At 43.0% G+C, this 14,065-nt stretch overlaps 1 protein-coding gene across 2 annotated transcripts in view; it reads right to left on the bottom strand.

Moving 5' to 3' along the window:
* SYNPR (synaptoporin) overlaps window positions 1-14,065 on the bottom strand; it is a 186,056-nt gene that overhangs the window by 11,642 nt on the left and 160,349 nt on the right. For both annotated transcript variants that reach the window (XM_040359167.1, XM_040359168.1), the window contains one exon: window positions 274-465. In XM_040359167.1, coding sequence (XP_040215101.1) covers window positions 274-465 — 192 coding nt within the window. The remainder of the gene's footprint in view (window positions 1-273; window positions 466-14,065) is intronic.

The following is a 14,065-nucleotide window of genomic DNA, read 5'->3' as shown; positions in this document are numbered from 1 at the left end:
GCCGTAAGTTAGGAGGCAAGTGCTTTGTGAATACAGTACTTGCCTCTCTGACTTAAGGCGGCGTAGCGTAAATACGCTACGCTACGCCGTCTTAAAGATGCGCGCCTCTACCTGAACCTAGCTATAAAACTCTATTCTTTGCAGCTAACTTTATCTATGTTTAGTTATAAGCCAACTTGACCTTTAAAATCCATGAGTCATGGCACGACAAGGTGGTAATACAACGCTGACAGTCTTCCCCCTCCACCCTCCTGTCATCGGAAACCAACTTACCACTGAAGTATTCAGGCTTGACATGACAGGACTCCGCACTGACGCACACTTGTTCGACGGCTGTTTACAAGCTGAGATCAGTAACAGGACTTCATCGGGATCTGTGGCCACCTTTACATCAGAAAGTCCTTTAGCCCAGGACGATGAGCTTACAAGCCACATGAAGGAAAAGACCACGGTTACGATAAAATCCTAGGACAAAAAAAAAAAAAAAAGATTTATATATAAAACTATGTTCAAGGTACTCCATGTAACTGAAAAAAAAAGACACAACAAAAGAAACACGACTTCAAAAACTGCAGAAAGAAAATATTATGGTGCATAATACGTTTTTTGTCCTATTTTAGAAAAAAAGATAGAGGCATAGATATGGGGGCAGATCCACAGAGAGAGTACGCCGGCGTATCTACTGATACGCCGGCGTACTTTCAAATTTCCCGCGTCGTATCGTTGTTTTGAATCCTCAAAACAAGATACGACGGCATCTGGGTTAGATCTGACAGGCGTACGCCTTCAGATCTAAGATGCAATTCTTTGGCGTCCGCTGGGTGGCGCTCCCTTCGTTTTCCGTGTCGAGTATGCAAATTAGTTATTTCCGACGATCCACGAACGTACGAGCGGCCGGCGCATTCCTTTTTCGTCGTCTCTAGTCGGCTTTTTTCGGCGTATAGTTAAAGCTGCTATTTCGTGGCGTACTCAATGTTAAGTATGGCCGTCGTTCCCGCGTATAATTTCAAATTTTTAATTTTTTTGCGTAAGTCGTTTCGTGAATCGGGATGGACGTAATTTACGTCCAGGTCAAAACCAATGACGTCCTTGCGACGGCATTTCGCGCAATGCACGGCGGGAAATTTAGGGACAGCGCATGCGCAGTTCGTCCGGCGCGGGGACGCGCTTCATTTAAATGAAACACGCCCCCTACCCGCCCAATTTGAATTCCGCGCCGGACATACTATAGTGCTCTCCGTAATAAAATGGCAGTTTAATGAAAAAAATATATATAAAACTCACAATCATAGGCACTAGACCAGTGCCAGGGAGTACAGCGAAAACATGTGTGGACGGCTGCGGGTGACGTCACGTCCTTTCCCTACCGACAGATAGACACACAGATGTCTATCAAGTAGCACCTGAAATTGCGATGACCTTGCTACTTTGAAATCATGCTACTTCAAGTGAAGTAGGGCAATTTCATAGTAGCAGCAATGTTTTTACTGTCAAAAAAAAAAAGTAGCAGCAATGTGAACCAGGGCTGAATCTGTGTTAGTGAGCACTTCTCCTTTGCCGAGATAATCCATCCACCTCACAGGTGTGGCATATCAAGATGCTGATTAGACAGCATGATTATTGCACAGGTGTGCCTATAAAAGGCCACTCTAAAATGTGCAGTTTTATCACACAGCACAATGCCACAGATGTCGCAAGTTTTGAGGGAGCGTGCAAGTGGCATGCTGACTGCAGGAATGTCCACCAGAGCTGTTGCCCTTGAATTGAATGTTAATTTTTCTACCATAAGCCATTTCCAAAGGTGTTTTTAGAGAATTTGGCAATACATCCAACCGGCCTTACAACCGCAGACAGTGGCCCAGATTCTCAAAGGACTTACGACGGCGCAGCGCCATGTACGCCGTCGTAAGTCCTAATCTGACCCGTCGTATCTATGCGACTGATTCTCAGAATCAGTTACGCATAGATATCCATTAGATCCGACAGGCGTAAATCTCTTACGCCGTCGAATCTTTACTGCAATTTTTTTTTTCATCGCTAGGTGGCGTTTCCGTCGAATTCCGCGTCGAGTATGCAAATTAGCTAGATACGCGAATTCCTGAACGTACGCGCGGCCGACGCAGTAAAGTTACGACATTTACGTTAGGCTTTTCCCGGCGTAATGTTGCCCCTGCTATATGGTGGCATAAGTGCGGCGCAACAATGTTAAGTATGGCCGTCGTTCCCGCGTCAAAATGTTAAAAAGTTACGTCGTTTGCGTAAGTCGTCCGTGAATGGGGCTGGACATCATTTACGTTCACATTGAAACCAATGACGTCCTTGCAACGTCATTTGGAGCAATGCACACTGGGATATTTTACGGACGGCGCATGCGCAGTTCGTTTGGCGCAGGGACGTGCTTGATTTAAATGATACACGCCCCCTACCCACCGAATTCTGATTTACGCCGCCGCAACTTACGGAGCAAGTGCTTTGAGAATACAGCACTTGCCCGTGTAAGTTGCGGAGGCGTAACGTAAATCAGATACGTTACGCCGGCACAATTTTGCGCGGCTGTACGTGAATCTGCCCCAATGTGTAACCACACCAGCCCAGGACCTCCACATCCAGCATCTTCACTTTTAAGATCATCTGAGACGAGCCACCCGGACAGCTGCTACAACAATAGGTTTGCAGAACCAAAGAATTTCTGCACAAACTATCAGAAACCGTCTCAGGGAAGCTCATCTGCATGCTCATCGTCCTCATCGGGGCCTTGACCTGACTGCAGTTCGTTGTCGTAATAACCTACTTGAGTGGGCAAATGCTCACATTCAAGAGGAACTTAATGTTCTAATACAGAGGAGATGGGAGCTTTTTATACACGTGGCTTAACAACCACTTTAAATGGGTTTAATAACCACTTCCATACAGGGCATTTTCACCCCATTTCCTGCCCAGACCAATTTTTAGTTTTCAGCGCTGTCGCAATTTGATTGACAATTGCGCGGTCGTGCGACATGGCTCCCAAACAAAATTCTCACTCTTTTTTCCCCACAAATAGAGCTTTCTTTTGGTGGTATTTGATCACCTCTGCGGTTTTTATTTTTTGCGCTATATACAAAAGAAGAGCGACAATTTAAAAAAAAAACACAATATCTTTAGCTTTTTGATTTAATAAATATCATAATTTTTTTTAAAAAACTTTTTTTTCCCTTAGTTTAGACCGATACGTATTCTACATATTTTTGTTTAAAAAAAACCCGCAATAAGCGTATTTGATCGGTTTGCGCAAAAGTTCTAGCGTCTACAAAATAGGAAATAGAATTATGGCATTTTAATTTTTTTTTTTTTTTTTACTAGTAATGGTGGCGATCTGCGATTTTTTTTTTTTTTTTTATTGTGACCGTGACATTGCGGCGGACATATCAGACACTTTTGACACATTTTTGGGGCCATTCACATTTACACAGCGATTAGTGCTATAAAATGCACTGATTACTGTGTAAATGTGACTGGCAGAGAAGGGGTTAACACTAGGGGGCGCTGAAGGGGTTAAATATGTTCCCTAAAGTGTGTTCTAACTGTAGGGGGAGGGGACTCACAAGGGGAGGAGATCGATGTGTGTTCCTCTGTACTGGGAACATACATCGGTCTCCTCACTGCTGACAGGACATGGATCTGTGTGTTTACACACACAGATCCATGGTCCTGCCGTGATTGCGGGTAATCGCAGGTGCCCGGCGGACATCGCGGCCGCCGGGCAAGCGCGCGCCCGCCGCATTACTCGGGACCCGGTGCGCGTGCCCGGCGGCCGCGATGTCCGCCGGGCACCCGCGATTACCCGCAATCACGGCAGGACCATGGATCTGTGTAAACACACAGATCCATGTCCTGTCAGCAGTGAGGAGACCGATGTGTGTTCCCAGTACAGAGGACTAGCGGCCGGAAAAGACAGGACGTCATATGACGTCCAGTCTGAAGGACGAAAGGTCCTCACCAACGTCATTTTACTATGGCTTGGTGGGGAAGGTGTTAAAGAATAAAAATAAATAAAAATAAAAAAATGAACGTCATTGGTTGCCAAGTATATCACGTGCTTTTTTCCAATTCTGCCTTAGCGGTCTATTTATAAATTATCACAAAAGATCCATGCAACTTTTTACCTAGGATTCACACATTTATCTAATGTAATCCATTTAGAAAAATGTGTGAATCTTGTGTGAAAACATATAAAAGTAGATCCCGTAGTATTTATATTCTCAGCAGTTCCTACCAGTGATGACAACCAGTCAGTGCTACACAGAGTGCCAGATGAACACATGCAAAGCCACTTGGCGTAATGATGTTGTGTGAAGCCTCCAGCACTTTGCAAGCTTCACTGATAGATGTCTTGTGCTGTCTTCTTGCCGTGTCTGATGTTCGTTATCTGTGCTGGGGGGTTCCCATTTACTTTCCTGGCACAGCTGGACAGCGGTGAAAAACCCGGAGACGTGACTATTTTTAGGTTTGCAGATGTCACTATAGATATAAAGGTATGGCAACTTGAATCTCAAAAGTGCCAAACACTAACTAGAAGGAAAAATCTGTATGAAACCAGCTTTTCTGTAATGCTGTTAAATTTATTAACATGGTCACCCACAGATTTCTCCTGTTTTCATCAGGGATTATTTATAACTAGGCATGATCCGACCGATAACACTTTTTTTTTGCCGAGTACGAGTACCAATATTTTTTTTTCTTTTTTTTAACAGAAAAAAGGTTTATTAGACAAGTCAGCATTACAGTTCAATCAGTTTACAGAAACACAATGACATAGAGGTTCAGTCAGCAGATTGTCCGTGATCATACGTGGAATTCCCACCTATTCACTAGTAAGGAGATACAAACTTTAGCTAAAATCCAGTTTAACACAACAGTTCATAACATCTTACATTACAAATATAGAGGGCAAGATCCACGTAGATCGGCGTAACTTTAAATGGGCGTAGCGTATCATAGTAACGCTACGTGGGCGCAATTTTGTGAGGCAAGTGCTGTATTCACAAAGCACTTGCCTCTAAAGTTACGGTGGCGTAGCGTAAATCTGCCGGCGTAAGGGCGCGGAATTCAAATGATAAAGATGTAGGCGAGTTTTATGTTAATTCTACTTGACCCCACGTAAATGACGTATTTTTTGAATGGCGCATGCGCCGTCCGTGGGGGTATCCCAGTGCGCATGCTCGAAATCCCGCCGCAAATAGTCAATGCTTTTGACGTGAATGTAATTTACGCAAAGCCCTATTCGCGAACGTTTTACGCAAACGACGTACACGATGGAAAATTTGACGCTGGCCCGACGTCCATACTTAACATTGCGTACGCCTCATAGAGCAGGGGTAACGTTACGCCGAAAAAATCCTTACGGCGCCAGATGGACGTACGTTTGTGGATTGGCGTATGTAGCTAATTTGCATACTCGACGCGGAAATCAACGGAAGCGGCACCTAGCGGCCAGCGTAAATATGCACCTTAGATCCGACGGCGTACTAAGATGTACGTCAGTCGAATCTAGCCCAGCTTCAGGCGTATCTTCTTTTGTGGATACAAATAGATACGCCGATGTAACTTCTTCGTGGATCTGGGCCAGAATGTATAAAGAAGAGCTAAAAGGAAGGGAGGGAGCTGTGGAGGGTGGGGAGGAGGGGAGACCACACCCATAAACGACCCTATCGGCGTTCATGCAGGTAGAGGGTCAAGATTGGAACATCACAAGCATCTGTCCATGCAGACCATATCTTATCATACTTTCCCAGACACTGTCTACTTTCGTAGGTCAGCCGGTATAGAGGCAACACCGAGGTCACTGACCGCTGCCAGGAGTCATGCGTGGGGGATCCTCCGATTTCCACCTTAACATGATCTCACGTCTAGCATAGTATAATGTGAATGTCAGGCATAGTTTACAGTATCTACCCCCCTCTACATCCTACCAATATTTATTTTTAAGTACTCGCCAATACCAATTACCGATACCTACTGCCGTCAGTTAAAGAGCTCAAGATGAAGATGAAGAGGTGGAGCAGGAAGGGGGTCTCCATCATCTATCAGTGTGCTGTGTAATTTTACCATTTGGCTGAGACCAAGTGGTGAATAAACACAGCACTCCCAACACTCAGCACTGCCAGCCCCACAGCTAGGAGGACCATGCTGTCATCCCCACCATTTTCCTTTGTGTGTTAATTGATGCCTCTCGCCTCCGGCCTCTCAACCTAGCACCAATCATGGTTATCTACAGAGCCTCACCTGCATCAGGACGACATCACAGTGTTCAATGTGCAAGCCTGCTCCTCCTCCCCTTCTTCTCCCCCTGAGCACTGCTACCACCTGACTGCTCACATCCCAGGAGACTGGAGGTAGGTGGCTGCAATGGCTGGGGATTGGCCTTGTTTTCTTCCGGCTCTCAGTAGGGAGGAGGAGAGCCGATCACTCACTGAGATGTCAGTGCAGGTTAGGGGGAGCCCCAGGATCTACACGGACCAGGGTAGGGGGAGGGATCTGTCATACCACACCTCAGCCGCTGCATCCATGGGCACTGACATTTTCTATCATTGATTTCCCTACTGGCCTCAGGCCCTTGAGCAATGCCCGAGTGCCCGAATGGTCAGTCCATGCCTTGTTTTGTTTCAACTTCAGCTGTCAGCAGGGGCACACAGTTGACAGCCGAATACGTAATTTGTTGTTAAGGACGCAGTGGTCTCAGTCCCTAATAACTAATAATTGCCACCATTCTTTTGTTTACATTTTGCCTGTTAGTGGGGGAATCCCCCTGACAGCTGAAAGAACTAAACCTTAAGGTTTTGGGTTTTAGTATCGGTTCATTTCCACGAGTACCTATATTGAATGAGCTGGAAAGGCAAGGTAGTGATGCCAGAGAATGCCTTGAGTCTCTATTTTTCCCTATTAAAGCTGATCTCCCGGAATTATCTGTATTGCATACTTACATTGGTTTAGCTTGCAGCATCGTATGCATATTTTATACATGGTGGGCTGCATATAGCATATGTAATGGGCTGCTAAAAAAAGCTGAAAATCACTGTAGTAGTGGGTGCTATCTTCTGGGTCCTGCTGGGGTTCTGCACTAGCAGCCCCCCCTATGCACGCTGACCACAGGGGATTGTTTACTTGGCACTGCCGCCATTCATAGAATGCCTTTTATTTATTTTTTTGTGAAAAAGGCCTTCTTTGATTGGACCAAGGCAGAGAGGAGGGACTGCGATGTCTCAAAAAAAAAAAAAAAAGTCTAAGGCCTAGATTCACGTAGTGTGGGCGGGCGTAGCGTATCGTATTTATGCTACGCTGCCGCAACTTAGAGAGGCAAGTGCTGTATTCACATGTTTTTACATGGGAGAGTCTAACTCTCTGGTGCCCAACCTGGAGCCGTAGGCTGCATGCAGCCCTTTGGTATATGATGTGCGGCCCTCAGACCTCAGCAATTTGTAGTGGGAACATTGCTTGGGGTAATAGCATTTATCACTACTAGCCCAGTGTAACATGTTTTTAGCATCTTATTGTCTTCTGTAGTGTATCTCCAGACAAAAATGTAGCATATCCACACTCTCTGACTCTCATTTCCTCTGTTAGATCTGCGTCATCTCAAGCATTACATGTATTGAACATTATGCGTGGCCCCTTGTTAATGTCAGGGGCCACATTTGGGGCCCCTTTAGATCATAAGTTGACAACCACTGGTCTAACTAATATGTGGGTCTTGCATTTTGATGCAAGGTGTACTATTACCCATAGACACAAGGAAATTGTTGCCTTATCCAGACACTCACACTTGATTGGGAAATTACTAAATATCTCTGGGTATTCTGCCCTATTTACGGACTTTTTTTTGTACATTAGATTTAAAATTAAGTCATAGAACCGAATATACTGATGGGAGCACCCAAAGCCTGACGCTTCCTCCGCCACTTGAAAGCGTGGAACATAAGCCTGTTCAATTATCCAATAAAGGTATCACTTTAGTTCTTGTATTCTTCTTCTCCCGTTATTAGCATAGATGTTTTGCTCCTCCACTTCCCTATCAGTCCCTTAACCTGATAAAACAAATTAAATATTTATTCACGTGTGCGAGCATTCGCTGTTGTTCACACCACCGACGGAGGACTTTAATTACGGTGCTGGGCTTATTCCAATCCTCTGACATCAGAATGAAATCAGACTCTTTGGAATACAGCGTGAAGCTACCATTAATGAATTAATGAATTCTGTACTGCAGCTCTGCTGGGACTGAGATAAGATATGAAATAAAGCTTAATACTTAAAGATATTCCACTGATTATTTCAGCATAACATTTTTGCAGCGTGGGCTCTGGTGCAAAACAACAGTCTTTAGAGCAAACAGTGTTGTGTATTCCTAGTCCGCATTGTTTTTTTTCTTTTTAGCATTCCATCTTTTAAAGTAGATGTTTCTTAACTCCGAAATAACGGAGGAAAATGTCAACTGAATTTTAAGATGTAGAATTTTTGTTGGCTTTTTCTATTTTTACTGAAGTAAATCTAAACCCTAACTAGATGACATTTAGATTGCTAAATCACTATGTCTATACTGTTTTCAATTTTTTATATCCTTTTTTGCATCTAGGTACTGCTGATATCCTCCAGTCCTCCTGTTTCGAAGCACTTGCTTCAGTGTTGACTGCACATCAGTGTTCTGGATTCCTTATAGTGACAACGGTGGACAATACCTGTGCAATATGTCTCAACCCGGCTTATAGTCAGTGATGCAGAAGGACAGTTAGCCCACATTCACAATGGTCCCTTTTGGAACGCGATTTGACATGTCTATTGCCACCAATGACACCGTCTAAATCGGTGCGGTGCCGACTTTGCAGCGCCACACGATTCCCAAAAGTAGTTCCTGTACTACTTTTGGCGACTTTGGGGGGGGGGGGGGGGCGATTTGTATAGACATCTGTGCAGAAACCCAAACAGATGTCTATCAAATCGCCCCTGTAGTCGGACTGTATTGCCGGTTTGAAATCTTGGGAGTTATATATATATATATACACACAGTATATACAGTTTATATACACACACACACACACACACACTATAATGTCAAATGTTTTGGGATGCCTGCCTTTAAACGCACATGAACTTTAATGGCATTACAGTCTTAGTCCATAGGGTTCAATATTGAGTTGGAGCACACTTTGGAGCTATAACAGCTTCAGCTCTTCTGGGAAGGCTGTCCACAAGGTTTAGGAGTGTGTCTATGGGAATGTTTGACCATTCTTCCTGAATCACATTTGTGAGGTCAGGCACGGATGTTGGACAAGAAAGCCTGGCTCGTAGTCTCCGCTCTAATTCATCCCAAGGGTGTTCTATTGAGTTGAGGTCAGGCCAGTCAAGTTCCTCCACCCCAAACTCGCTCATCTATGTCTTTATAGCTTTGTGCACTGGTCCAAATCGTTAGGTGGAGGGGGGATTATGGTGTGGCATTGATTTTCAGGGGTTGGGCTTGGCCCCTTAGTTCCAGTGAAGGGAACTCTTAAGGCGTCAGAATACCGAGACATTTTGGACAATTTCATGCTCCCAACTTTGTGGGAACAGTTTGGGGATGGCCTATTCCTGTTCCAACATGACTGCACACCAGTGCATTAAGCAAGAATTGGAAAGAATGCCCCAGGGATTGTATGATTTAGAAAAGGTTCCTGTAACAGGATGGAGTGTGGAATTTTAAATGATGCAAAAATGGATATATGTAACAAAAATATGGATAAGCCTGATCAAACCCCAAACAAATGGATCATACAAGCAAACAATTGATTAAATATAAAAGATTTATTACAAAAAATAGAAAATTGGAAAAATTTAACATAAGTTAAAAATGTTCAGACATGAAATGGAAAAAGTACTAGTAGTGCAGATGACTGCACATAGTCTTCTTCAGACCCCACGTAGAGAGGTTCAACTAGTTTCGCCGATAAGGCTTTGTCAGGAACCCGTGGAGGGTGATAGTCTATAATAATTAGATAACATATTACAATATAATTGAGAAAATTAATCAAAGTAGAATAGCATGAATCTATTACAGAATAAAATAATAATGATAAATATACAATCAGAGTAAGTATGCTATGTTGTATACATAAAGGTTATGGTAGCCACATTGGGCTGCAGTATATTGAACATTGAAAACCTTATAATGATTGTGGACTATAGAGCCGCTCCTACCTGATATTAGTGGGGTGAGGTCACAGAGAACAGCGATCGCAACAGAACCATAAACTGGATGCAAGCGCCCTCTATTGGTGGAAGGTGTCCCTATTGATAAAGGGATAGACCTGAGAGACAGCGCAAGCCCATGAATAAACCTATAATTCAATCTATATCCAGGGATTGTATGGGCAAGGGTTGACTAATGAGTAAAGTAGTAGTAAGTAGGTAAATCATTTTCCATAACTGCTTACTACTACTATAGTCATTAGTCAACCCTTGTCCATACAATCCCTGGGGCATTCTTTCCAAATCTCTCTTCCATTGTGGGATGTGGCTCGGGTTCCATATTTTTAGACCTCCAGGTAGTCCCTAATAGCTTTTCTCCAATGTATTAAGCAAGGTCCATAAAAACATAGATTAGTGAGTTTTGAGTGAAGGAACTTGACTGGCCTGTATAGAGTCCTGACCTCAACCGATAGAAAACCTTTGGGATGAATTGGAGTGGAGACTGCCAGCAAGGCCTTTCTTATCAAACATCAGTGCCTGACCTCACAAATGCTCTTCTGGAAGAATGGTCAAACATTCCAATAGACACACTCCTACACCTTGTGGACAGCTTTCCCGGAAGAGTTGAAGCTGTTATAGCTGCAAAGGTGAGCCAACTGAATATTGAACCCTATGGACAGACTGGAATGCCATTAAAGGGGTTGTAAAGGGTAATTTTTTATTTTCTAAATAGGTTCCTTTAAGTTTAGTGCATTGTTGGTTCACTTATCTTTTCCTTCGATTTCCCTTCTGTTTCTCCTCAGTAAGCTTGCCCCAAATCATCCAAACTGTTCTGGCTGGGGGTTAATCAGTGTGCTCGCCCCTTCCTGTGTGACTACAAGGCGCTAGACATGTTGAAAAAAACGTATCACAAAGAATATATGTACAATAACATAAATGTGTTCACTGGTAAAATAAATTGTCATAATAGCAAGCAAGCAAAAAGTCCATAAGTGATAAAGGAAGACTTCCTGAAGACGCCAATCATGGCAAAACATGTCGGAGAGGAGGGTCCACCACTTCCGGGTCCTAATTTGATATCCCATACTAGGCTTTGCCCTCCAGAGCGAGACGTGGAACGCACGCCATCCCCAAGGGATTAGCCAACTCACAGATGCTGATTACACCTAGTGCCAGGCATTTCAACATGTGAGTGTAACTGCTATTAATGCTTCTGTTTTTATTTAAAATGACTACACTATGAGGCCTTTATCCCTGTCTCCTGTGGAGTAATTTTTTACATCCTAATTCCATTGTGAGCGGCCAGTGGAGTGGAATTGTGGAATTAGTGGAATCAATCTGGTATTCCAAAAGCGCTTTTTGACCGTCCTGTAAAAAGAGGTCAAACATCTCTGGTGATTGGCCACCTTTATACTGAGCACTCGTGGTGGAAGAACTAGAAGTTTTATCTCAGAGCACTTCAATTTGGTGTTTGGATTTATCACTCATGGACTTTTTGGTTGCTATTATGACAATTTATTTTACCAGTGTACACATTTATATTTGATGTTATTGTACATATATTCTTTGTGATACGTTTTTTGGAACATGCATAGCGTCTTATCCTTTAATTCAATATTTTACACAGTTAAGTGATTTGTTCACTTTTAAAGGGTTAGCTGTTTTCTATATGTTCTTATCCCCACAGGGATATATATATACACACATATACACACACACAAACGTTTTGCCTTTTATTCTTATTTTAAACAAAATTTGTTGTCTTACTAGGTGAGGGTTTCCTTTTCCTTTAATTGCAATAGACCCTCAGACCTCGTACACACGACCGTTTTCCTCGACAGAATCCATCAAGAAACTTGGTGGCAGAGCTTTTTTGTCAAGGAAAGCGGTCGTGTGTATGTTTTTCATCGAGAAAACTGTTGTGGAACTCGACGAGAAAAAAAGAGAACAAGTTCTCTTTTTCCTCGACGGGAGTCTCAATTTCCTCGTCGTGTTTCTCGTCGGGCTGGTTTACGACGAGAAACACGATTGTGTGTATGCTAAGAAACTCGCGCATGCTCAGAATAAAGTATGAGACAGGAGCGCATCTTCGGTAAAAGTAGCGCTTGTAATGGAGATAGCACATTTGTCACGCTGTAACAGTCTGAAAAGTGCAAATCGTCTCTTACCAAACTTTTACTTAACACGCAGTAACATGAGATTAGCAGTGCCAGTGGAATCGAACTTTCCCTGCCATTGTATATATTGTACGTCACCGCGTTTGAGAACGAGGAGATTTGGTCTTGACAGTGTGTATGCAAAGAAAGCTTGTCAAGTTTCTCGACAAGCCTGACAAGGAACTCGTCGAGGAAAACGATGTTTCATTTACGACGAGTTCCTCGGTCGTGTGTACGAGGCCTCACTCTTTGCAATTTTCCCCGATGACACAGGGGAGATTTCAGTACAAACTGAGAATGATACATTGTGACTACAAAGTAGTATCCTGTAATGACACATGATGGCTCATTAATAAAATGCTATAACATCTGCAACATAAGAATTATGATTGCAGTTAGCAACTGTGTCTGAAAGTAACAGACAATAGAAAACAACGCTAAAAACAAACCGCAGTTATTCCAGGACTTCTCACTAGTAATTAAAGGCTTTGCTTCAAAATACTAAAATAGAACTTCCCTTTGAACATTTAATATATCCTTAGCACCATTTTTTGCTTGTATAGGGACAGTTTGCTCGCATTTTACTAGATAATAGGGAAAGATAATTACAGTTTACACAATAAGATGAGTGCATGCACGGATGTCACACTGCAGAAAGCCATTTAAACAACAAAGCAGAAACTTTGTTTAAAACTCCAGTCAAAAGTTTTTTTAGATATGTACACAAGGGATTTAAAGGGGTTGTAAAGGTTCGTTTTTTATTTTCTAAATTGGTTCCTTTAAGCTAGTGCATTGTTGGTTCGCCTACCTTTTCCTTCCATTTCCCTTCTAAAAAATTTTTTTCTCTGTTTGAATTTCTCTCTTCCTGTTCCTCCTCAGTAAGCTTTCCACCATCATCCGAGCGGTGGAAAGTCATTTAGAACAGCTTACTGAACACCTTACTGAGGAGGAACAGGAAGTGAAAAATTCAGACAAAGAAAACTTTTTTAGAAGGGAAATGGAAGGAAAAGGTAAGTGAACCAACAATGCACTAGCTTAAAGTAACCTATTTAGAAAATAAAAAACGAACCTTTACAACCCCTTTAACCTCTTTTAGCTTTTTTTTTTATTGCTGCCCATGTCTTTATAGAATCAATTTCTCTTCACTTCCTGTTATACCAAAAGTGAAATACTTCTTATGGGCACACAGATAACAATAAAATCTAGACAAAGCTTCAAAACCTCTCTCAGGCTTGGTTCACACCTATGCACTTTGCTTTCGATCCATTTCTTAAGTACTTTGTGCACTTAGGGCCATATTCACAGACAAGATACGACGGCGTATCTCCAGATACGCCGTCATATCTCTGAGTCCGGCCGGTCGTATCTATGCGCCTGATTCATAGAATCAGTTACGCATAGATTTCTATTAGATCCGACCGGCGTAAGTCTCTTACGCCATCGGATCTTAACTGCATATTTACGCTGGCCGCTAGGGGCGTTCGGGAAAAACGTCAATCACGTCGGGTCAAGCCTGATTTACATAACACACGCCCACCTCTTCAAAATTTGAATTAGGCGGGCTTACGCCAGCCTATTTACGCTACGCCGCCGAAACTTTCTTTTAAGAATACGGCACTTGCCTGTAAAAGTTGCGGAGGCGTAACGTAAATAGGATACGTTACGCCCGCACAAAGAAACGCCGATCTACGTGAATCTACCCCTTAATTTTT

Source organism: Rana temporaria, chromosome 7 (assembly GCF_905171775.1).
Source record: "Rana temporaria chromosome 7, aRanTem1.1, whole genome shotgun sequence".
NCBI lineage: Eukaryota > Metazoa > Chordata > Amphibia > Anura > Ranidae > Rana > Rana temporaria.
This window is presented reverse-complemented; position numbering and strand designations above follow the sequence as displayed.